Below are 25064 nucleotides of genomic sequence, written 5' to 3' on the forward strand. Positions count from 1 at the left end.
ACGGTACCTCCTCTTAATTGCATCCACCTAGACCTGAAGTCAGACATGAACATTGGGGTCTGACTCAGGGAATTTTTTTCTGTTTCCCATGGATGTTTTCTGGTCTCGGGGATACAAATGACAGGGCCATGAGGGGTGGTATGCAAATTTAGGGTCTGAGACCCATTTAATCAGGACTCATGGTCTTTATAATGAACCAGAAGTGACTTGGAGGCATTTTCATTGGGTTTTTACCTTTGGGGTGCTTCCTCCCATGACCAATGCCAGCCTGGTCAGGGATCTCATTCTGACCAGCAGATGTTTCTCCAGGGACTTCCCCTAAGGACATGCTCATCTGGAGAGATCCTTCAGCTTCACAGAGAGGCCTTTTCCAGAGATACCCAGCCCCACCCAGCAGTCACCCTCTATGACATCACGCTGCTGGACTGAGCGCTGAGGTTATCAACCATCAGACCACATGCTCCTCTTGATTTTTTTTTAAAGATTTTATTTATTTATTCATGAGAGACACAGAGAAAGAGAGAGGCAGAGATACAGGCAGAGGGAGAAGCAGGCTCCATGCAGGGAGCCTGACATGGGACTTGATCCCAGGACCCCAGGATCACACCCTGAGCCGAAGACAGACGCTAAACCACTGAGCCACCCAGGGATCCCCTATATGCTCCTCTTATATATTGACCTGCTGGCTCTTGGTCTCCCCAGCTAGGCCCTGAGCACCACCAAGACCAGATAGTGTCTGACTAGCTCACTCTGGATCCCCAGCCCCACAGCAGGCACGGAGGCAAAGCCTGGAAAAAGGATGGATAACAGTGATGATCTGACCGCCTGCTAATTATGTGCCAGCTTTTAGATTTTTTTCATCTATTAAGCCACTGAATCCTCACAGCATTGGAAGTCAGGTATCTCTCTCTCTCTCTTTTTTCTTTAATTAATTAATTATTTTTAAATTTTATTTTTATCATTTTTATTTTTTAAATTTATTTTTATTTTTAATTTTTACATTTTTTATTGACTTTTCTTTTTCGATTTTTTTTCAGTGAGGCAGGTATCTTGATTACAATGCTTTGCACTGGCCATTCCCTCTCCTTGCAATGCCCTTCCCTCAGATGTCCCTAGGACTCACCCCCTCTCTTCATTCAGAACTCTGCTCAAATGTCACCAACCCAGGCCTTCCCTTACCCCCTCCCTAAAGCAGCACCCTTCAACCTCATACCCTGCTGTTAGGGGGTTGAACGGTGTGTCCCCCCCCAAATGATATGTTCAACCTCCCACGCCCACCCCAGTAGCTCAGAATGGGGCCTTTTTGAAACAGGATCTTTACAGAGGTAATGAAGTTAAAATGGGGTCATGAGGGTGACCCCGATCCAATAAGACTGGTGTCTTTACATACAAATTTGGACACGGAGACAGGCACAGAAGAGGATGTGAGAAGTACAGGAAGAAGGTCTTGTGAAGACACAGCGTTGGAGTGAGGTGTCTATAAGCCAAGGAGAGTCAAAAGTGCCTATAGACCAGCAGAAGCAAGAAGGAGCCTACAAGTTTTCTCCAGCAGGTTTCAGACTAGCAGGGCCCAGCCCACAGTTTGGTTTCAGACTTCTGGCCTCTAGAACTGAGACACAATAAATAGCGGCTGTTTGTGCCCAGGTTGTGGTACTTGGTTACTATAGTCCTCGGAAAACAGTACACCTGCTTTATTTCTCTTCCTTGCTCTGATCACCACCTGCCCACTGCATGTATTTTATTCATCTATTTACTTCCGGCACCCACATGGGAACGTGAGTCTCTTAAGGCCACGGTCTCATGTTCCTGCAGCTGTTACAAGGCCTGGGGTTTATTTGTTCCTTCAAGAACAGTTTATTGAGTGTCTATTATGTGCCTGGTCCTGCTGTCAGTGCTGGGACACAGCAGGAATGCAATAGACAAAGACAAAGATCCTTGGCTTTTTTTCTTTTTTTTAAGATTTTATTTATTTATTCATGAGAGACACAAAGAGAGAGAGGCAGAGACACTGGCAGAGAAAGAAGCAGGCTCCCTGCGGGGACCCTGATGTGCAACTCCATCCCAGGACCCCGGATCACTCCCTGAGCCAAAGGCAGATGCTCAACCACTGAGACACCCAGGTGCCCCAGTCCTTGTCTTTTTAAAGCTTCTGGTCTGGGCATGTAGGTGGCTCAGTATGTTGGGCACCTGACTTCGACTTGGGTCATGATCCCAGGGTCCTAGGATGGAGCCTAGCATCAGGCTCCCTGCTCAGTGGGGAGTCTGCTTCTCCCTCTCCCTCTGCCTCAACCCACTGCTTATTCTCTCTCTCCCATGCTCTCTCTCTCAAATACATAAATTAAATCTTTAAAAAATAATAATATATGGTCTATTAAGAAGAGACATAATAAACAAAAAAAAAATGGTGATGAGGGCTATGGAGAAAAATACAGCAGGAAGGGAGGTAGGGAGTTGAGGTGGGCAGCAGTGATAATCAGGGTGGACAGAGCCCACAGTAGGGCGGTGACCCTTGAGTCAAGACCTGAAGAAAGTTAGGGAGAAGGCATGGGGTATCTGGGTGCATTGCAGGTAAGCCAGTGGTTCCCAGCCAGGGTAACTTTGCCCCCCAGAGGATATTTGGCAATTTCTGGAGACAGGGAGGTACTAGAGCTGGTAATGGGGAATGGCCAGGAATGTTCATGCTGACCATCACGCAGTGCACAGGACAGCCCCAAACATGCTCAGCACAAGGCCAAGAAGTGAGAAGGTGAGAAGCATGTCCTGAGAGTCTGTAGGTGCAGGTGCAGGTACACAGGTGCTGGGTGCTGCAAGGAGCTCGCTGTGCTGGAAGTTTCTGTTCTGTGGAAAGAAATAGCAGTGGAGGAAGTCAGAGGGTACCCAGGAAGGGCGGGGCCTGTGGGCCTTTTTAAAATAGGATCATTGGGACACTTGGGTGGCTCAGCAGTTGAGTGTCTGCCTTTGGCCCAGGGCATGATCCCGGGGTCATGGGATCGAATCCCACATCAGGCTCCCTGCCTGGAGCCTGCTTCTCCTTCTGCTTATGTCTCTGCCTCTCTCTCTCTCTCTGTGTGTGTGTCTCTGATGAATAAATAAATAAAATCTTAAAATAGGATCACTGTTTTAAGGAGGTCGGTTTTTATTCCACATAAGACAGGAAATCACTGGCAGCTTTTGAGCAGAGAAGAGAGACAGACTGACATGTTCTAAATGGTTAACTCGGCAGTGGGGTTGGAAACAGACTGTTTGAGGGGGCAAGCGCAAAGGAGGGAGCCCAGTGAGGAGGCTGTTGGAATATTCTAGGCCTGAGGTGAAGGTGGCTCAGAGGGGGTGGAGACTGTGAGGTGGAGAGAAGGGGAAAGAATCCAGATCTACTTGTAAAGTTCAGCTAACAGGGTGGGAGAGGCGTGGGTGGCTTCAGGGGTTTTTGGGCAGAGCAGCCAGTAGGACAGAGGTAGAGCCAGCAGGATGGAAGAGCTGCCGAAGGGCAGGTTGGGGGAGAACGTGGGAGGAGGTCAGGAACCCACAGTCATCCAGGTGGAGCCCTCCAGGAGGGAGTTAGATTATGGTGTGCAGGGGGAGTTTGCTTGGGGGTATAAATGTGGGCACTGTCATCATACAGATAGTATCAACAGCCACAATACAGGGGCGCCTGGCTGACTCAGTCAGTAGAATGTGTGACCCTTGAGCTTGGGGTTGTGAGTTCAAGCCCACCTTGAACTGTAAGATAACTGCATAAAGATAACTTAAAAAGAAGATCTTGTGGGTGGCTCAGTGGTTGAGCATCTGCCTTTGGCTCAGGTTGTGATCCTGGAGACCCGGGGATCCAGTCCCACATCGGGCTCCCTGCAGGGAGTCTGTTTCTCCCTCTGCCTGTGTCTCTGCCTCTCTATGTCTCTCATGAATACATAAATAAAATATAAAAAAAAAGGTGGGGGGGGGGGACGCCTGGCAGGATCAGTGGTTGAGCATCTGCATGATCCCAGAGTCCTGGGATCGAGTCCCACATTGGGCTTCATGCATGGAGCCTGCTTCCTCCTCTGCCTATGTCTCTGCCTCTCTCTATGTGTCTCTCATGAATAAATAAAATCTTTTTAAAAATCTTTATTTTTTTAAATTTTATTTATTTATAAATAAATAAGCCAAAGGATGATGCTCAACTGCTGAGCCACCCAGGTGTCCCTTAAAAATCTTAAAAAAAAATTAATCTTAAAAAAATAAAAATAAAAACAATAAAAAATAAATCTTAACAAAACACAAAACAAAAACAAGCCACAATATCAACATACCACCTAGAACAGGAGGTTCTAGGGACAAGTAGAAGGTTCAACCAAGGGCCAATCCCTGGGGCTCTCCACAGCTAGAAGTTTTGGGTACAGTGAGCCAACAAACATGACAAGAAGTTTCCAGTGATGGGGAAAAGAATCAGGACAAGGGTGTCCTAGGAAGAAAGTGTTTGAAGAAGGAAGCAGTGACCATCTTGTCAAATTGTCCAAACTGGTCAGGTTGGGTGAGGCCTGAGTATGGACCACTGGCCCTAGGAATATGGTAGTCACTGGCAAATAGGTCACTGACACACAGATGCACTTGATAAACCTTCGGGGATTGGATGTCTCAGATGACCTCAAGAGATCGCCACTCCAAGGGGTGCCTGGGTGTCTCAGCCAGTTGGGCATCTACTTTTGGCTCAGGCTGTGGATCTTCCGGTCCTGGGATCGAGTCCCACATCAGGCTTTCTGCTCAACAGGGAGTCTGCTTCTCTCTTTCTCTCTCTTGCGTCTCTCTTTCTCCCCCTCTGCTCCTCCCCACTACTCACTCTCTCTCAAATCAATCAATTTTTTTTTAAGATTTTATTTATTTATTCATGAGACACACACAAACACACAGAGAAGAGAGAGAGAGAGAGAGAGAGAGGGCAGAGACACAGGCAGAGGGAGAAGCAGGCTCCATGCAGGGAGCCTGACGTGGGACTTGATCCTGGGTCCCCAGGATGATGCCCTGGGCTGAAGGTCACACTAAAAACCTCTGGGCCACTGGGGCTGACCCTTAAAGATCTTATTTATTTATTTGAGAGGGAGAGTGAGAAAACACTAGCAGGGGGGAGGGGGAGACGGAAGACAGAGAAGCAGACTCCCCAGGGGGGAGCCTGCCGATGTGGGACCGGATCCTGGGACTCCAGGACCACTCCCTGAGCCAAAGGCAGGTGCTCAACTGCTGAGCCACCCAGGCATCCCTCAATCAATCTTTGAAACAAAAAAAAAACAAAAACAAAAACAAAAACAGATTGCCACTCCAAGCCATGTGAAAGGAGCAGAGAAAGCTGTGGGTTCAGGTTTGGCTTAGGCACTTTTCTAATTGTGTGATATTGGACAAGTTCCTTGCCTGCCCCAGTTATCCCCAAAATTGTCAAGGTAAATGAGATCATGAAAAGTAAAGAGGCTCTCAGCCTTGAAAACTGTGTAATACCTTATAAGGGCCAGGGGTGATCTTTGCCAACAGAGCATTTATGCAAAGACATCATCCCAGAAATCAACTCTCAAGGTCACTCAGCTTCTGCTGACATCATTCAACGGAGAACAGATTGAGAATTCTCAACCTTTCAAGAATGGTGCATCCTGTTACTATGAGGTCCAAACCTTACTGCTTCCTGACAAAAATATGATACATTGATTATAGTAATTTAACATGTATTTTGAATAGGAAATGCACGTGCATTGTAAAGAATGAAAATACAGAAAAAATTCTGTATTTTTATACAGATATTTATTCAGGGAAAAACTAAGTCTCCCTCCATCCCTGACCCTCTGATGCCCTCCCCAGAGGCAATGACTGCTGGCAGTTAGCAGAAAGGGTCTGTGTGGGGCCAGCACATGATCTCCCCTCCTCCTCCGATGATTCACACAAACAGCAAGTCACCCACACTGCTCTGCTTCCTGCTTCGGCACTCATCCGTTCATCTCAGAGAATTGTTCCCTATTGATATACATAGGCCTGTCTTATTTTTGCTTATTTTATTTTATTTATATATTAAAGATTTATTTATTTGAGAGAGAGAGCACAAGCAGGAGGGGCAGAGGGAGAGGGAGAAAGAATCTTTTTTTTTAAGATTTTTTTTAAGAATTTTTTTAAAGATTTTATTTATTTATTCATGAGAGACACACAGAGAGACAGAGAGAGAGAGAGAGAGAGAGAGAGAGAGGCAGAGACACAGGCAGAGGGAGAAGCAGGCTCCATGCAGGGAGCCAGACATGGGACTCGATTCTGGGTCCCCAGGATCACGCCCTGGGCTGAAGGTCACACTAAAAACCTCTGGGCCACTGGGGCTACCCCTTAAAGATTTTATTTATTTATTTGAGAGGGAGAGTGAGAAAGCAGTAGCCGGGGGGAGGGGGAGACGAGACAGAGAAGCAGACTCCCCACTGAGCAGGGAGCCCAATGTGGGACTCCTTCCCAGGACTCTGAATCAAGACCTGAGCTGAAATCAAGAGTCAGACGTTCAATGGACTGAGCCATTGGTGCCCCTGTTTTATTCTTTACTATTATTATGATTTTAAAATGGTTGTGAAGTAGTATCCATTGTGCTGTTGTATTATTATTTATTTAACCACCTCCTAATGAGGGACATTTGGGTCATTTCCAGTCTTTGGCTATTATGAACAACACAACCATAAATACACTTATTCCTCTACCCTGGGCGAGGGCTATCCATAGGAAAACATCCCTAGACTTGGGATTGCTGGGTCAGTGGGTCTCTGCATATTTAAGCCTTGTTGAAAATACCTGCAAAGGTCTGTGTCTGTTTAGGACTTAGTATTATTGTCACATTACTGATGTGCACGCTTCTCGACTGTGTAGGAGAGGAGGTACACAAAGGCGATTTTTAAGGAGCTTCATTCTGTGTGTGGGAGGGATGGGAGCAGATTTTGGGTGACAGTGCCTGAGACCAGAGGTAGCTGGGTACTTAGGGAGAATGTCCCCGCCTGGGGCTGGGCATTGTAAGGAACAGATGAGCCTCCTCCTGATAGAGCTGGGGCCATCGTGCTGGGAAGACAGCAGGAGGGGAGAGGATTTAACCATTCATTAGCAGAGGAGATATTTGTCAAACCCCTACTGTATTTGTTCAGGGTTCAACCCTCAGGGCATGCAGAGAAATATTCCTCAAAAAACCTAGAGTCTAATGCGAAGAGGTGAAGTCAAATGTCAATATGAGAATTGACTTGCGGAGTCCTGGGATCCGGCTCCCCGCAGCGAGCCTGCCTCTCCCTGGGCCTGTCTCTCTCTCTCTCTCTCTCTGTCTCTCATGAATAAATAAATAAAATCTTTAAAAAAGGAGAGAGAGCGAATTGACTTGCAAAGCCACAGAACAAAAAGGGTGACAGTATACACGTGTGTGCTACCAGTGGGTAGCAGGCACAGAATGCTCTTTCTTTCTTTTTTTTTTTTTTTTTTTTTATGATAGTCACAGAGAGAGAGAGAGAGAGAGGCAGAGACACAGGCAGAGGGAGAAGCAGGCTCCATGCACCAGGAGCCCGATGTGGGATTCGATCCCGGGTCTCCAGGATCGCGCCCTGGGCCAAAGGCAGGCGCCAAACCGCTGCCCCACCCAGGGATCCCCAGAATGCTCTTTCTTAACAAGATACTGGGTGAGCTTGGATGTCCAGGTTGATGGCAACAGGAACATCTGGTTTACTCTCCAGTGGGGCCGGGCACTGGGCAATGTGGTTTCGGCTCACCTGAATATCAGAATGATCCCCTAGGGTGGGAGCCATCGTCTCTACTCAGAAATGGAGAAATTGAGGCTCAGAGGGGTTCACCCGGTGTCGTCCCCCCCGCCCCCCAGCAAGTATAGAGCAGAATCAGGCTGTGAACCTGTGAAGATCAGGTTCTTGCTGAGACCACAGGGGAGGGGGTGGGCAGGCAAGTGGTCAGGCTGCAGGTGGAAACATTTCCTGCCTGCACCTGAGCTTCTGCGCACTCCTGCACCGATGAACCTTGCTGGTGCTACTCTGGGAGAACTAAGCCAGACTCAGAAGGGCACAGGCTGCATGATCCCACTCACAGGAGGTACCAGGACAGGCAAATTCTCAGAGACAGAAAGTAGAAGGACGGTAGCTAAGGCCTGGAGGAAGAGGGACGGGGAGTTAACGTCCAATTTATGTGCAGTTTCCCTTTGGGGAGGTGAAAAAGTTCTGGAGAAGGCCAGTAGTGATGGTGGTGCAACACTGTGAATGCACTGAATCCACGGAACTCTACACTTAAAATGGTAAAAATGGGGGATGCACTGGGTGGCTCAGTGGGTTAAGCAGCTGCCTTTGGCTCAGGTCATGATCTCAGGGTCTTGGGATCTAGCCCCACACTGGGGGCTCTGCTCAGCAAGGGAATCTCCTTCTCCTTCTGCCTCTGCCCCTCCCTGCTCATTCTCTCTCTCAAATAAAGTATTTTTATTATTTATTTATTTATTAATTAAAAAAAAAGATTTTATTTATTCATGAGACACACAGAGAGAGGCAGAGACACAGGGAGAGGGAGAAGCAGGCTCCATGCAGGGAGCCCGATGTGGGACTTGATCCCGGGACTCCAGGATCATGCCCTGGGCCCAAGGCAGATGCTCAACTGCTGAGCCACCCAGGTGTCCATATCATAATTTTTTAAAAAACGCCTGGGTCGGGGAGATGGGTGAAATAGGCGAAGGGGGTCAAGAGGTGCACACCTCCAGCTATAAAATTAATAGGTCACTTGGTGCCTGGATGGCTCAGTTAGTTAAGCATCTGCCTGCAGCTCAGGTCATGATCTTAGGGTCCTGGGATCGAGTTCACAGTCTAGCTCCCTGCTCAGCAAGGAGTTTACTTCTCCCTTTCTCTCTGCCCCTCCCCTTGTTCATCCTCGTGCACTCTCTTTCTCTCTGAAATAAATAAAATATTTTAAAAACAAGCAAATAAATAAATAACTTGGAGTCTGACTTCTCGGTACCCTCCCTGAACTCCCAGCAGAAGTCCAAGCCACCCCAGCTATCTTCACCTGCTGGGTGGCCCAGCCAGTCTCATCGACAGACCTGCTTCTTTTTATTTTTTTTTTTTTAAAGATTTGGGATCCCTGGGTGGCGCAGCGGTTTGGCGCCTGCCTTTGGCCCAGGGCGCGATCCTGGAGACCCGGGATCGGGTCCCACGTCGGGCTCCCGGTGCATGGAGCCTGCTTCTCCCTCTGCCTGTGTCTCTGCCTCTCTCTCTGTGACTATCATAAATAAATAAAAAATTAAAAAAAAATAAATAAAATAAAGATTTTTATTTACTTATTCATGAGAGACACACAGACAGAGAGCCAGAGACACAGGCAGAGGGAGAAGCAGGCTCCATGCAAGGAGCCCAATGCGGGACTTGAACCCTAGAATCCGGGATCACACCCTGAGCCAAAGGCAGGCACTCAACTGCTGAGCCACTCAGGCGTCCCGACAGACCCACTTCTACCCCTGGTCAGGCCACAGTCTGTTCTCTGTGACAGGGTGACCGTCGGGTCTCATCCCTCCTCAGCTCAGAATCCTCCTGGGATGCCCACCCTCCATGGAGTGAAGTCTGACTCTTTACCACGATTTTGAAGTGATGGAGATGTTTCAGAACCAGGCGCAGTGGTCCGTGCACAGCACTGGGAAGGTACTATGTGCCACTGAATTGCTCCCTTTAAAATGGTGAATGTTATGTTGAGTTTCAGGTCAATAAATTATTTACAAAAATTTTTTGAAAGCTGGCTGCCATCCAGCTAAAGTACTAAGAAGATTTTGCAGAGTAAAAGAGGAGCTTACTTAAGTTAGCTTGTAACTCTAAAGACAACCAGACAGTAACAAACCCCTCAAGAATGAAGTTTGCACAAATTTAGAAACAAGCTATTTTTTTTAAGTAAGCTCTATGTCCAACGTGGGGCTTGAACTCATGACCCTGAGATCAAGAGTTGCATGCCCTACCAACTGAGCCAGCCAGGCGGCCCAGAAACAAAAACCATTAGCATGGCCCCCCAGGCCCTATGCAATCTGTGCCCCAGCTCACCATGCACCTTCATCTGTCTGTCTTCACATGACAACCCTCTGACCCCCAGGGCCTTTGCACTTGTCATTTGCTCTCCTTGGCATGCTCCTCCTTATACACTTTTTTAAAATAAAATTTTAAATTTATTTGAGAGAGAGAGAGAGAGAGATATGGAGAGAGTATGGAGGTGGGGAGAGGGAGAAGCAGACTCTGCACTGAGCAAAGAGCCCGACTCAAGGCTCCATCCCAGGACCCTGAGATCATGACCTAAGCAGAAGGCAGACGCTTAACACACTGAGCCACCCAGGTGCCGCTCCATCATACACTTCTTGACATCCTTACCCTCCCTTGTTTAGGTCTCTGCCCAAGTGTTACCTCCCTGCGCCCCCCGTTTAGAACAGCACCCCCCCACACACACACTCTCACGCTGCTTTGCTGCTCTCATATACTTACAGCTACGGGCTGGACTGCATACCCTCCAGAGCTCACAGGTTGAAGTCCTAACTCCAGTGTAAATGGGACTTTATTTGAGGGGGTCTTTTTGGCAAGTTAAAATGAGCTCATTAGGGTAGGCCCTCACCCAATATGCCTGGTGTCCTTGCAAACACGGGAAATTGAGACGCAGGGACTGACAGAGTGAAGAGATAGAGCAGATGGGTGTCTACGCGCCGAGGAGAGGCCTGGGATGGATCCTTCCCTGAGAGCCCTCAGGAGGAAACAACCCCGCCAGCAGACACATTGATCTTGGCCTTCCACTCTGTAGAACTGCCAGGTGATTCGTTTCTGTGGCTGTAAGCCACCCAGTCTGTGGCACTTTGTTATGGCAGCCCCAGCAAACGAAGCCACTTGCCACTCAGGGTCCTACACAGTCTCTGTTTACTGTCTGTCTCCTCACCTGCTCCAAGGGCATCAGGGATTTCTCCCTGTTTTGATTACTGTTGTAGGCCCGGGGCCTGGGACAGTGTCTGGCAAGTTGCAGAGTCGGGGCTGCATTTCCAGAAATGCTGAGTTTCTGGGGCAGTAAGTGGGCAAGTGGCCTGTTGGAGTGAAGGGACCCACGGGGAGATGTGAAGGTGGGGGGACAGGACAGGAAAACCGTGTGGACCTGTCCCATCTGGCCGAGGTTCTCCAGCTACAGAGAGTTCCGTGTGACATTTAACAGGAGGAAAAATCAAGGCTCAGAGACGGGGAGTGTTGGAGCTGATGAATGGCTCCCAAAGACACCAGGACCGGTAAATCCTACCTTACCTGGATAAGGGGCCATTGCCAATGCGATTAAGCCAAGGGTCTTGAGGTGGGGAGACTGCCCTGGATTAGCCAGGGGGCCCTGAATGCCATCCTCGGAAGAGAAAGGCAGTGGAGCTTTGAGGACAGGAGGAAAGAAGGCGATGGGACGGTGGAGACAGAGACCAGAATGCTGTGGCCACAAGCCGAGGACAGCTGGAAGAAGCAAGGGGCAGGTGTGGATTCTTACCTTCTGCCCCCAGAGGGAGCACAGAGCTGCTGACACCTTGATTCCAACCCAGTGCCACTGATTTCAGACTTCTGGGCTCCAGGACCAGGAGAGAATACATTTTTTTTTAAAAGATTTTATTTGAAAAAAAAAAATAAAGATTTTATTTGTTTATTCATGAGAGATACAGAGATAGAGAGAGAGAGAGAGAGAGAGGCAGAGACACAGGCAGAGGAAGGAGCAGGCTCCATGCAGGGAGCCACACCTGGGACTCGATCCCTGGTCTCCAGGACCAGGCTCTGGACTGAAGGTAGCGCTAAACGGCTGAGCCACCCAGGGCTGCCCTAAATTTTTTTTTTTTTAAAGATTGTATTATTTGATATATATAGAGAGAGTGGGCACAAGCAGGGGGAGCAGCAGACAGAGAAGGAGAAGCAGGATCCCCGCTGGGCAGGGAGCCTGACCCGGGGCTCAATCTCAGGACCCCAGGGTTATGACCTGAGCTGAAGGCAGGCGCTTCACTAACTGAGCCACCCAAGTGCCCCGATTTCTGTTGTTTTAAGACAAACAAAAACAGAAGCAACCCAGCTGTGAGCAAGGAGTCTGAGCCCCTCCGCATCTGCTGCCCCCACCCTGGACAGAGAAGAGCCACCCTCTTCACCAGCCCGGAGTTCCGTGCTCATGGCTACCTTCCTGGTCCACTGACATCCATCCATGTCTTCCAACCTCTGTACCTTCTCTATGTTTAGCCAGAGTCACCCAACCGTCATGTTTCTCCTCACCTGAAAACCCTTCCCACGCCTTCTCATTGCACTTTGGATCTCTGCCAAAATTCCTTTTTTTTTTTTTTCCTAAGTAAGCCCAACACCCAATGTGGGGCTTGAACCCATGACCTTGAGATCAACAGTCACATGGTGACTGAATCAGCCAGGTGCCCTGGATCCCTTCTCAATTTCTTTTTCTTTTCTTCTTTTTTTTTTTTTTAAAGATTTTATATATTTATTTATGAGAGTCAGAGAGACAGGCAGAGACACAGGGAGGGAGAAGCAGGAGCCATACAGGGAGCCGATGTGGGACTTGATCCTGGGACCCCAGGATCACACCCTGGGCCAAAGGCAAATGCTCAATAGCCGAGCCACCCAGGCATCCCTCTCTTCCCAAATTCTTTTTTTTTTTTTTTTTTAAGATTTTATTTATTTATTCATGAGAGACAGAGAGAGAGAGAGAGAGAGAGAGGCAGAGACACAGGCAGAGGGAGAAGCAGGCTCCATGCAGGGAGCTAGATGTGGGACTGGACCCCAGATCTCCAGGATCACGCCCTGGGCTGCAGGCGGCGCTAAACCGCTGCGCCACCGGGGCTGCCCTCTTCCAAATTCTTAATGCAGCCTGCAAGGCCCAGCATTAGGGTCTGGAACTGAAATGCTTTCAGGGGCCCTACAGGGCAAGGAGCAGCTCAGGCTGCACTTCAGAAGTTAAAACTAAATCTACAGCTCTGCTCTGCTCCATCTATTAGTTCCTGCTCAGAAATGTGGGCCCAATACGGCCAGAACTTACGATTTTTTTTTTAAGATTTATTTATTTATTTATTTATTATTATGATAGAGAGAGAGAGGCAGAGACACAGGCAGAGGGAGAAGCAGGCTCCATGCAGTGAGTCCGACGTGGGACTTGATCCCAGGACTCCAGGATCGCGCCCTGGACCAAAGGCAGGTGCTAAACTGCTGAGCCACCCAGGGATCCCCAAACTTACGATTTTTTAAAAAGTCTAGGAAATCCAGATTTGTAATGGAAATCCACTTTTTTTTATCTTTTAAATTTTTATTAAAGATTTTATTTATTTATTCATGACAGACACAGAGAGAGGCAGAGACACAGGCAGAGGGAGAGGCAGGTACCCTGCGGGGAGCCCAATGTAGGACTCAATCCCAAACTTGGGATCAAGGCCTGAGCAAAAGGCAGACTCTCAACTGCTGTGCCACCCAGGCGTCCCGGGAAACCACTTAAAAAAACAAAAACAAAACAAAAAAAACTACACTGAATCCATTTAAAAAATACATGATAAAGGCAAAAATCTGCACGGCTACTCCATGTACCATCTCCGGACCCCAGGAACCATGGGTTCTTGACCTTGGGGCCAGCTGTCATGAGCCTTTTTTTTTTTTTTTTTTTTAGATTTTATTTATTCATAGAGACACACAGAGAGAATGAGAGGCAGAGAGACAGGCAGGCAGAGGGAGAAGCAGGCTCCATGCAGAGAGCCGGACGTGGAACTCGATCCAGGGTCTTCAGGATCATGCCCTGGGCTGCAGGCGGTGCTAAATCGCTGCACCACTGGGGCTGCCCTGTCATGAGCCCTTTTGGCCTCAATTAGACTTTCCAGAGTCAGGCTAGTTTTAGTTTCTTTTTCTTTTCTTTGCTTTTTTTTTTTTTTAAGCTATATTTATTTATTTTTAAGTAATCTCTACACCCAGTGGGCTCGAACTCCCGACTCTGAGATCAAGAGTCACATGCTCTTCCGACTGAGCCAGCCAGATGCCCCTAGTTTCAATTTTAGTTCCTAAAACCGAGCCTGGGCTTCTTCCTTCTGCGTGGCCTTCTGGCTCTTTGCTCTGAACCTTGCCCCACTTTGTTTCCCTTTGAGCCTATGACTGACTCATCTAATTCTCAACTTCAGTGTTATCCCGGCGGAGCCCCCAACTAGGCTAGCACCCCCACCCCCCAGCTTTAATCACCGTTTACTCCTTTTTCTTTTGAGCCCTTACCACATTTGTGAGAATAGATTAACTGCGGAAATCCTTTGCAGAATGTCGGTCTCCCCATCCCGGATGGTACACAGACCTAGGGTGCTTGGCTAGTTCAGTTGGAAAGCATGGGACTCTTGATCTCAGGGTCCTGGGTTCAAGCCCCACATGTGGTGTAGAGTTTACTTAAAATTAAAAAAAAATTTTTTTTAAAGATTTTATTTATTTATTCATGATAGACATAGAGAGAGAGAGGCAGAGACACAGGCAGAGGGAGAAGCAGGCTCCATGCTGGGAGCCTGACATGGGACTCGATCCCAGGACTCCAGGATCATGCCCTGGGCCAAAGGCAGGCATCAAACCACTGAGCCACCCAGGGATCCCAAAATTTAAAAATTTTTTACAAATTTTAAAGATTTTATTTATTTGAGAGAGAGAGAGTGCGCTCAAGCATGAGTGGCAGACGGGCCGAGGGAGAAGTCAGACATAGGACTGGATCCAGTGACTCCAGGATCACGACCTAAGCAGAAGGCAGATGCTTAACCAACTGAGCCACTCAGGTGCCCACTCCCCCTGCCCCCCAAAAAAACCCTAATTAAAAAATTAAATCATGCACACATCTGGCTGAGGACGAGTCCTACACGGCTAGGTGTGGCCCTGTGACTAGGTGCGGCCAGTTTGGCCAACTGGCTGGGGAAGGGAGGTGATCTGACATCACGGGATCAGAAGGTGGAGGAGCTGGACTGGAATCCAGGACTGTCTGATGCCCAGCAGGGCGGCTCCTCTCCTGAGCAAGGTAGCAGAGAAGCTGCAGGACTCCCTCCCAGGTATCAAGGTGCTCGCCTGCTTGAGTGTTTCCAGGCTGGAATGAGGACGGGGGATGGCCTGGCACTGGCCACAGGGACAAGCTCCACCCCCTGGGGATGGCCAAGCAAGCAGATGGTGGGGACTGAGGCCTGGAGTCCCCAGGGCGATGCACGGAGCCGGGCTGCCTGGGAGCTAGGCCGAAGTCAAGCGCCCTCCTGTCCCTGGGTTAACCCAGTCTGCCAATAGCCACCTGCTCCAGGAAATGCTTGCTCCTGGACTACGGGAACCCACGAAAGTAGCTTATTTATCAAACTTAATAAGCTGCTTGTCAAGACTCACCTCAGGACCTCTGCTCTGCTGCGCCCACCAGTCCAATTGCCCATTCTAACCAGTTCCCTCCTGCTAGACACGTCTTGAAAGCACCCAGTTCTAGGCCCCCAAGCCCTGTAAGCATCCACCCTTGACTCCCCCCTTCTGAGACACCACAGACTCTCTCAACATGCTTTTTGCTTGAACAACAGGTTTTTCTGGGGATCCTTTGGAGGCAAAAAGCTGACATTCCAATGTCTGATTCAGGGCAGTCTGGCTTTTCCTGTAACGGAGCCACTGCCTGATTTAGAAAGAAACTTACCTGCACAAGTTGGTTCTGAGGTCAGCATATGGAGCATGAATCACACACCATAGAAGTGTCCTGAGAAGCCCCTTCTTGACCTCTCGGCTGGTGCCACCCTGTAGCTGCCCCCTTTCCCTGGGAACAAAATAACTTGCTTTTTGAACTCTAGTAAGAAGCAGTTGTTTAGAGGTAAACTGTAAGCAAAATATGCATTTTTATTGATTGATTTTAAAGATTTTATTTATTTATTCATAGAGACAGAGAGAGAGAGAGAGAGAGGTAGACGCAGAGGGAAAAGCAGGCTCCATGCAGGGAGCCTGACTCGGGATCCCGGGTCTCGAGGATCATGCCCTAGGCTGCAGGCAGCACTAAACCGCTGAGCCACATGGGCTGCCCAAAATCTGCACTTTTAAAAAATATATATTTTCTTTCTTTGAGAGAGCGAACAATCAGCGGGGATGGGGTGAGAGAGAGAGAGAGAGAGAGAGAAAGAAAGAAAGAAGCAGACTCCCTGCTGAGCAGACAACCTCCCAGGACCTGAAGATCAAGATCTTGACCTGAGCTGAAGGCAGGTGCTTAACCAACTGAGCCACCCAGACACCCCAAAATATGCATCTTTAATTGTTAGAATCACACTGTAAGGTCTGGCCTGGGGACACCAACTCCTCCTGGTTTGCCTGGGACTGTTATAATTTTTTGTTATTTTATTTAAGATTTTATTTTTAAGTAATCTCTACCCCCACCGTGGGGTTTGAACTCACAACCCCAAGATCAAGAGTCACGTGTTTCCAACTGAGCCAGCCATGAGCCCCTTGTTTTTTTTAAGATTTTATTTTTTTTTAATCTTTTTTTTTTTTTAATGTTTATTTATTCATGATAGGCACACAGTGAGAGAGAGAGAGGCAGAGACACAGGCAGAGGGAGAAGTAGGCTCCATGCACCGGGAGCCCGACGTGGGATTCGATCCTGGATCTCCAGGATCGCGCCCTGGGCCAAAGGCAGGTGCCAAACCGCTGCGCCACCCAGGGATCCCCTAAGATTTTATTTATAAAATATTTTATTTATTTATTCATGAGAGACACAGAGAGAGAGGCAGAGACACAGGGAAAGGGAGAAGCAGGCTCCATGCAGGGAGCCCGATGTGGGACTCGATCCCGAAACCCCGGGATCACTCCCTGAGCCAAAGGCAGATGCTCAACCGCTCAACCGCTGAGCCATCCAGTCATCCCAGGTGTCTCTAGCAAGGAAGTGGGGTTCTTGGTAAGGATTAGGGGAGCTCACAGGGATTTGCACTGCACACAGCATATGGCAAATGTCTCCCTGTTTGCAGCCCCCTTTACCCTTTCTTCCCAGAGCCAAGCCCCAGGCCAAGTGCTGCTGTTTATCTAGTTTCCTCCTTATGGACAAATGAGAAGCTCCTGTTGCGACTCTGATTCTGCAGATGAAGAAACCAGGCTCAGAGAGTAGCACAGGCAGGCTCTGACCCCCCAGGCCTCTCTGGCCTCAGCACTTTCCTCATTACCCAAACACCAGAGGCTTTATTGTAAATAGCAAGATGGCACTTCCAGTCTGGTGGTGTTCAATCCTCACTGGGCATCAGTATCACCTGAGGAGTCTTTAAAAGCACAGATGCTTCCAGCATTTCTGGATTAATTGGTCTGGGGATAGGACCACACACTGATATGCTTTTTTATTATTTATTTATTTATTTATTTATTTTTTTACTGATATGCTTTTTAAAGGAGCTCAGCTAATTCTAATGTGCAGCCAGATTGAGAACCACTGCTGTAGAGAATTTAAAGCTTTAGATTAGCTCTAAAGAGAACTCAAAGGGGGCATTTATTTATTTATTTAAAAAATGATTTTACTTATTTATTCATGAGAGACACAGAAAGAGGCAGAGACATAGGCAGAGGGAGAAGCAGGCTCCCTGTGGGGAACCTAGTGTGGGGCTTGATCTAGGGACCCCCGCAGGGATCACCACCTGAGCCAAAGGCAGACAGACACTCAACCACTGAGCCACCCAGGCGTCCCTCAAGGGGGGCGTTAAAAAAAAAAAAAATTTTATGTTCATTTTTTAAAAAGATTTCATTTATTTGAGAGACAGCATAAGCAGGGGTAGGGGGAGAAGTAGACTCCCCACTGAGCAGGGGCCCTGACTTTTTTCGATTTGGGGGGCTTGATCCTAGGACCTTGGGATGACGAGCTGAGCCAAAGGCAGATGCTTAACTGAGCCAAGTGGGAGCATTTCCCCCCACCCCAAATATTTTATTTTTGAATATTCTCCACACCCAAGGTGGGGCTTGAACTCCTAACTCTGAGATCAAGAGATCCATGCTGTACTGATTGAGCCAGCCAGAAGCCCCTCAAAAGGGGCATTTCTGAATTTCCGCCACTAACGAGGTGTGTGTACACACACATCACACCCCAACTCAGGACTGTAGCTTTGCAGTCAGTAAGACAATGTGTTTTTTCCCCTCAATGCCAGCTCTACTCCTCAAAGCCTGTGAACTGGGGGAAAGCTCTTTACCTCTCTAAATCCACCTGAACACTATCAGAACCCCGCTTAAGCACTGTTTGAGGGACACACCCCAGAGTTTAAATAAAAGGGTCTGATTTGGGGACAGCGGGAGGAGAAGTTAGGTCTCGGTAGGGATGCATTTCTGGAGGGTTCTCAGGTTCTGCTCCTTTGAAACCCACTTTTTTTTTTTTTAATTGTTCCTTTTAAAAAATTTAAACCTATTTATCTTTTTTTTTCCTTTAAGATTCTATTTATTTATTCATGAGAGACACAGAAAGAGAGGCAGAGACACAGGCAGAGGGAGGAGAAGCAGGCTCCATGCATGCAGGGAGCCCCATGCGGGACCCGAACCCAGGGATGCGGGATGGTGCCCTGGGCCAAAGGCGGATGCTCCATGGCCAAGGGGGGCCCCCGGGGACACACTTTGAGAACCGCTGCTGTGAGCTGATGCAAGGAACAACCCTGCTGGGAGTCCCCAAGCCCCATCAGTCCCCCGGAGCCTTGCAAGGTGCCTGTCCCCGGGGGCCACCCGCCCCCATTATTCTGCGGAGGCGATCACGCAGGCTCCCAAAGGGGAAGGGACACGTCCAGGGCGCGCAGCCAGAGCGCGGCCCCGGCCTGGGTCTGCGCGGGGCTAAGCTAAGGGCAGGCCCAGGCCCGAGCGCGCGGCCCCGACCCCGCCGGCCCGGGGAGCCCCCTCCGTGGAGGCCTGGCGCCCCCTGGTGGCCGTTCGCGGAGCCGCGCCGCGCTGTGCCCGCCCGGGCGCTCGCTCCCCCCGCCAGGGGCCCGCGATCCTCGGCCGCCGCCGCGCCGGTTGGAAAATATGGTTCAGTGGGTTCCGCCCGCGGAGGAGCTGCGGGTGTTGAAAGGGGGCGGCGACGGGGGCCCAGGGGCTGGGGAGGAGGGGGACGGTGGGAGGGCGCCGCCGGGAACCACCCGGACCCTGACCTTTTGACCTTCCCGAGCCGCCCGCTGCGGAATCTGCAGGATGGAACCTTCCGGAGGCTGCAGAGGCCCGAGCTGGCCCTTTTCTTCTTCCCCTTACCCGTTCGTGTTTGCTTCTGCGAGCCTACTGGGGGTGGCCAGCCCAGGGGCTGGGGTGCAGAGGAACAGGAGAGATGGTCCTTGCCTCGGTGGAAGGCCCTCCTCCCGAGAACGAGGAGTGAGAGGATGAATGGAAACCAAGAAGGGGGATGGAGGCCCCACGGAGACATTTAAGCAAAAACTTAAGGGAGAAAAAAAAAAAAAAAAAAAAAGGGAGGAGAGGGAAAGAGCCAGGTAGATATCTGGGGAAGAATGTTCTAGGAAGAGAGAAGAGGAGCAAAGGCCCTGGGGCAGGAGCCAGTATGTGTGTTTGAGGGCTTGGACTAGGTTCTTTTTTTTTTTTTTTTTTTGGTAATAATTGACACAGAGAGAGACACAGAGGTTGTATGAGCAGGGAGGGGAGGGAGAAGCAGTCTCCTTGCTGAGTAGGAAGCCTGATATGGAGCTCCATCCTGGGACCCTGGCTGGGATCGTGACCTGAGCTGAAGGCAGGTCTGAGCCACCCAAGCATCTCTTGACTAGGTTCTTGATAATAAAATGGGATATATTTATTATTTTTTTTTTTTGGTTAAAGATTTTATTTATTTATTCATGAGAGAGACAGAGAGAGAGAGAGAGAGAGAGAGAGAGGCAGAGACACAGGCAGAGGGAGAAGCAGGCTCCATGCAGGGAGCCCGATGTGGGACTCGATTCCTGGACTCGCCCTGGGCCAAAGGCAGGCATCAAACCGCTGAGCCACCCTAAAATGGGATATATTTTTTAGTATCTAGGAGCCACTTGCTCTGTTATTAATTCACTAAACTGGCTCACTTTCAAAAATACTTATTTCAGCGTGATCAGGGCGGGTTGAGGAGAGCACAGGAGGTGAGAAAGGGTGAGGTCGTACCTATAAACAAGCCTTTGAGCATTTACTTTAAAAACAGTAAAGGGGCCACTGGCTGGCTCATTAGGTAGAGCATGTGACTCTTGATCTCAGGGTCATGAGTTCAAGATCCATGTTGGGAGCAGAGTTTACTTAAAAACCTAAAAACAGGGCAGCCCGGGTGGTGCAGCAGTTTAGCACCAGCTGCAGCCCAGGGTGTGATCCTGGAGACCCGGGATCGGGTCCCACGCCGGGCTCTCTGCATGGAGCCTGCTTCTCCCTCTGCACACCCCCCCTTCTGTCGCTCATAAATAAAATCTTAAAAAAAAAAAAAAAAAAGAAAGAAACCTGAAAACAGGGAGGGGTCCAAGCAGATAAGAAATACTAAAACTCATGTGCATGTTGACCTTGGATGGCTCCAGCATTTGGATCCCACTTTCTAAGGGATCTTATTCACTGCCAAGATTTTATTTTATTTTTATTTTTTTTATTTTTTTATTTTTATTTTATTTATTTATATTTTTTTTTAATTTTTATTTATTTATGATAGGCACACAGTGAGAGAGAGAGAGAGGCAGAGACACAGGCAGAGGGAGAAGCAGGCTCCATGCACCGGGAGCCCGATGTGGGATTCGATCTCCGGGTCTCCAGGATCGCGCCCTGGGCCAAAGGCAGGCGCCAAACCGCTGCGCCACCCAGGGATCCCTTTAAAATTTTTTTAAAAAAGATTTTATTCATTCATGAGAGACACACACGGCGGGGGTAGGGGGCAGAGACACAGATAGAGGGAGAAGCAGGCTCCATGCAGGGAGCCCGATGTGGGACAGATCCCAGGTCTCTAGGATCACACCCTGGGCTGAAGGCGGCGCTAAACCGCTGAGCCACCCGGGCTGCCCCATCAGTTTCCCTTAACAACCAGAATAAAACCCAAACTCTTTTCCAAGCTTTCAAGATCCTCCATGACCTTCCGCTGGCCGCTGATCACATGTCATACAATCTCTGCCTCCTTCCTTATACTCCAATCAGTCTAGTCGCACCCCCCCCCCCTTTGAATTTCTCAAATAAAGATTCCCTTCCCAAAGCATTTTGCTTGAGAGACTTTCTCCAGCGTCTTCACGAGGCTGCCTCCTTCTGATCCTCTATACTCAGCTTAGATGTCACCCCCTAGAGAGCCCTGCCCTGGTGCCCATTCTAAAACGGCCTCCCAGCTAGATACTTTCTCCCCAGGCTGCCCGGCTCCCCCTGCCCCACACACCATGCTCTAGCTCCATTACTCTAGTCTTCATTGGCTCCTGTCACCTGGTTTCCAGGCATAACCCCAGCCCTGGCCTTCGGGAAGCTGGTTCTTTTGAGTCAATCAGCCCTTCCTTTGAGTCAATCAGCTCCTCCAGAGCCTACTGATAAGTTCCTTATTTGCTCAATTTAGCCAAAGGTAGTTTTTGTTTCTTGCAACTCAAGAACCCTATGGGTGGGGTGCCTCGCTGGCTCAGTTAGTAGTGAGAGCAACTTTTGATTTTGGAGTTGTGAGTTCCAGCCCCATGTTGTGTGTAGAGAGAACTTAAAAATCTTTTTTTATTTTATTTATTTATTCATGACAGAGAGAGAGAAGCAGAGACACAGGCAGAGAGAGAAGCAGGCTCCAGGCAGGGAGCCCGACATGGGACTCCATCCCGGGTCCCTAGGATCACGCCCTGGGCCGAAGGCGGCGCTAAACCGCTGAGCCACCCAGGCTGCCCTAATTAGTTTTTTTAAAAAAGACCTTATTTGTTGGAGAGAGAGCACAAGCAGGGGGAGCGGCAGGCAGAGGGAGAAGAACCAGACTGCCTGCCAGCAGGGAGCCCAACGCAGGGCTCTGTCCTAGGACCCTGGGATCATGACCCGAGCTGAAGGCAGAGGCCTCGCCGACTGAGCCGCCCAGGTGCCGCAACCCCTCATTGTCTTTTGAGGCTGCTTTAAGTTGGGCTTAGGAAAACCACAACCAAAAAGAATTTAGACTAACAGCCCTTGCCCAATCCATCCTGCTGCCAGGTGCATAGTAAGTCACAGAACAAATGTTTGTTGAATGAATGAGTGAGTGCACAGGTGGGAATAAATGAGCCATGAGAAGTAGCCACCCAGTGATAAATACTCCTATGAGTTCTCCAGGAGTTCAGATGAAATAGGCCCGGGAAAGCTCATAAATAAGAAAATGGGCTTTAAAAATTCCTTTTGCTAAATTCAAATCCTAAGGCTAAGTTAAGATATATGTAAGCTCCTTCATTGTGGTTTATTTTTGTTCCTTTTGCTTTCAGACAATCAGGGAACCCTCATTAAACTGGGAAGGTAACTTAAAACCCAGCTGTAGCTGTATTCCCCTTAGAGGGATAGAAACCAGACAAGCAGGTACAAGACTTTCTCTTCTGCAGCTTTCTAGGGATGTTTTCCTTTGTGTTTATTTTTTATGGAAAGTGTGGTACTGAGAAATCCTAAGAGCGAGCACATTACTGCCATCCTTTTTATTTATTTTTTATTTTTATTTTTATTTTTTTTATTTTTTTTTTTTAATTTATTTATTTATGATAGGCACACAGTGAGAGAGAGAGAGGCAGAGACACAGGCAGAGGGAGAAGCAGGCTCCATGCACCGGGAGCCCGACGTGGGATTTGATCCCGGGTCTCCAGGATCGCGCCCTGGGCCAAAGGCAGGCACCAAACCGCTGCGCCACCCAGGGATCCCTTATTTTTATTTTTTTTACTGCTAGCCTTTTTATTTTTTTCCTGCCATCCTTTTTATTTATTTATTTACTTTAAAAATTTTTTTTTAATTTTTATTTATTTGTGATAGTCACAGAGAGAGAGAGAATGAGGCAGAGACACAGGCAGAGGGAGAAGCAGGCTCCATGCACTGGGAGCCCGACATGGGATTCGATCCCGGGTCTCCAGGATCACGCCCTGGGCCAAAGGCAGGCGCCAAACCGCTGCGCCACCCAGGGATCCCCTGCCATCCTTTTTTAAAATGCATTTATGTATTTGTGTAATCTCTACAGCCAACGTGGGGCTCGAACTCACAACCCTGAGTTCAAGAGTCCCATGCTCTTATGACCGAGCCAGCCAGGCACCTCTAATGCCATCCATTTGACAATGATTAACCCTAAAAATAAAATTTGATTATTTCTTTGGCCTGTGGATTTTTTTAAGATTGTATTTTATTTATTTTATTTTTCTTAAAGATTTCATTTGAGACTGAGAGAGATGCCAGGAGCCCATGAGCAGAGGAGAAAGGGCAGAGGGAGAAGGAGAAGCAGACTCCTTGCTGAGCAGGGAGCCAAGGACATGGGGCTCCATCTCAGGATTCTGAGATCATGACCTGAGCCGAAGGCAGATTCTTAACCAACAGAGCCACTTAGGTGTCCCTGAGATTTTATTTTTAAATAATCTCTTCACCCAACGTGGGTCTTGAACTTACAACCCCCAAATCAAGGGGTGCCTGGGTGGCTCAGTGGTTAAGTGTCTGCCTTTGGCTCTGATCAAGATCCTAGGGTCCTGGGAGCGAGTCCCCTATCGGGTTCCCTCAGGGAGTCTGCTTCTCCCTCTGCCCATGTCTCTACCTCTCTCTCTCTCATGAATAAATAAATAAAATCTTTTTTTTTTTTTTAATTTATTTTTTTTTTTTTATTTATGATAGTCACAGAGAGAGAGAGAGAGAGGCAGAGACACAGGCAGAGGGAGAAGCAGGCTCCATGCACCGGGAGCCCGACGTGGGATTCGATCCCGGGTCTCCAGGATCGCGCCCTGGGCCAAAGGCAGGCGCCAAACCGCTGCGCCACCCAGGGATCCCTTTTTTTTTTTTTTTAATTTTTTTTTTATTTTATTTAAATAAATAAAATCTTAAAAACAATAACAACAACAAAAAACAACCCCCAAACCAGGAGTAACATGTGCTCCTGACTGAGCCAGCCAGGTTCCCCAAACCTTTGGATTTTTTTATTCATATAGAAGTAATATGTGTATCTGATTTCTTTAAATACTTTTTTTTTTTTTTTTTTTTTTTTTTAAGTAAGCTCTATGCCCACCATAGGGCTTGAACTCAGGAACCCTGAGATCAAGAGTCATGTGCTCTACCAACTGAGTCACTCAGGTGTCCTTGTATTTGATTTTTTAGTGACCAGGGGTCAAGCAGATCAGTAAGGCAGTGTCCTTTCTCCCTCTCTCCTTCCCGCTCCAGCCCGTGGTCCACTTGCCTTCTCTAAGGACATCCACATGACTATTTCTCTTGTTGCTTCCTAGAGAGTCTCTATCAGCCACAGCTCTTGACAGCAGGCATGAGAGACCTAGGCTGGCTAACCTAACCTGCAGAGGGAGTTATTGGAAGATGGGGTGGGGTGGGGGGGCTGTGTGTATAGAATCAGTAGGGAGGATAAAAACCATCAGGAAATGAAAGGATAAGCGTGGAAATTTCTGCCCAGGTGAAGGTGCTCCTGCCACACCTATAGCTGGACACTGCTCCGGCCAGAATGCCCAGTTACCATGAGTAGGGTAAATCCAGATTCTCTGTACACTTCTCTTGGCATCACTGGTTGGAGAACTGAAACTCCTGGATGGGAACATCTGATTGCCCAGGTCATATGCCTATGTGGCCAAGTGATGGAGAGAGGTTCTCTTTATTTGTAATTTTGAGAAATCTTGCTAAATTTCTTTCCGAAGGATTGTTTCAGTCTACACTTCTAACAACAGTCCAGAAGAATTTATGTTCCCCCAAAGGTGCCGAAAGAGCATAAAAAAATATGAACCAATAGTGGAAGCTTCTGTGCGTGCTCTGCAGCACTGCAGAAGAGATTAAAAGCGTCTGACAGTTGTCAGTGGGCTGTCCAAGTCCCTCCAGAATTCAGAGATCCCTTTATAGTCCTGGATGAGAAGAGAAAAAAAAAGCCCCCGGGATAATACAGGTGTAATTGGCCCCCCACGGCACTTAGGTGGTCCCTTTGAAGATCAGCCTCTCTGATGTGTATGTGTGGGGGGTGTCAGATTTGTT

At 48.5% G+C, this 25064-nt stretch overlaps 2 protein-coding genes across 9 annotated transcripts in view; both read right to left on the reverse strand.

Moving 5' to 3' along the window:
* The window catches only part of ZMYND8 (zinc finger MYND-type containing 8), a 143264-nt gene extending 142889 nt beyond the window's left edge, over positions 1–375 (reverse strand). For 6 of the 8 annotated variants that reach the window (XM_038572520.1, XM_038572531.1, XM_038572524.1 and 3 more), the window contains exon 1: positions 235–375. The gene's annotated coding sequence lies outside the window, so the exon portion shown is untranslated. The remainder of the gene's footprint in view (positions 1–234) is intronic. The other 2 variants (XM_038572534.1, XM_038572532.1) reach the window with 1 other exon arrangement.
* A 1940-nt stretch (positions 376–2315) lies between these two features.
* On the reverse strand, positions 2316–19478 carry LOC119865678. The gene is made up of 3 exons (XM_038572535.1): positions 19097–19478; positions 15646–15762; positions 2316–2838 (listed from the first exon to the last, which is right to left on the reverse strand). The coding sequence occupies exons 1-3, from the start codon at positions 19360–19362 to the stop codon at positions 2721–2723; spliced, it is 501 nt and encodes a 166-aa protein (XP_038428463.1). The 5' UTR covers positions 19363–19478; the 3' UTR covers positions 2316–2720.
* Between the last annotated feature and the right edge of the window lie 5586 nt (positions 19479–25064).

Source organism: Canis lupus, chromosome 24 (assembly GCF_011100685.1).
Source record: "Canis lupus familiaris isolate Mischka breed German Shepherd chromosome 24, alternate assembly UU_Cfam_GSD_1.0, whole genome shotgun sequence".
NCBI lineage: Eukaryota > Metazoa > Chordata > Mammalia > Carnivora > Canidae > Canis > Canis lupus.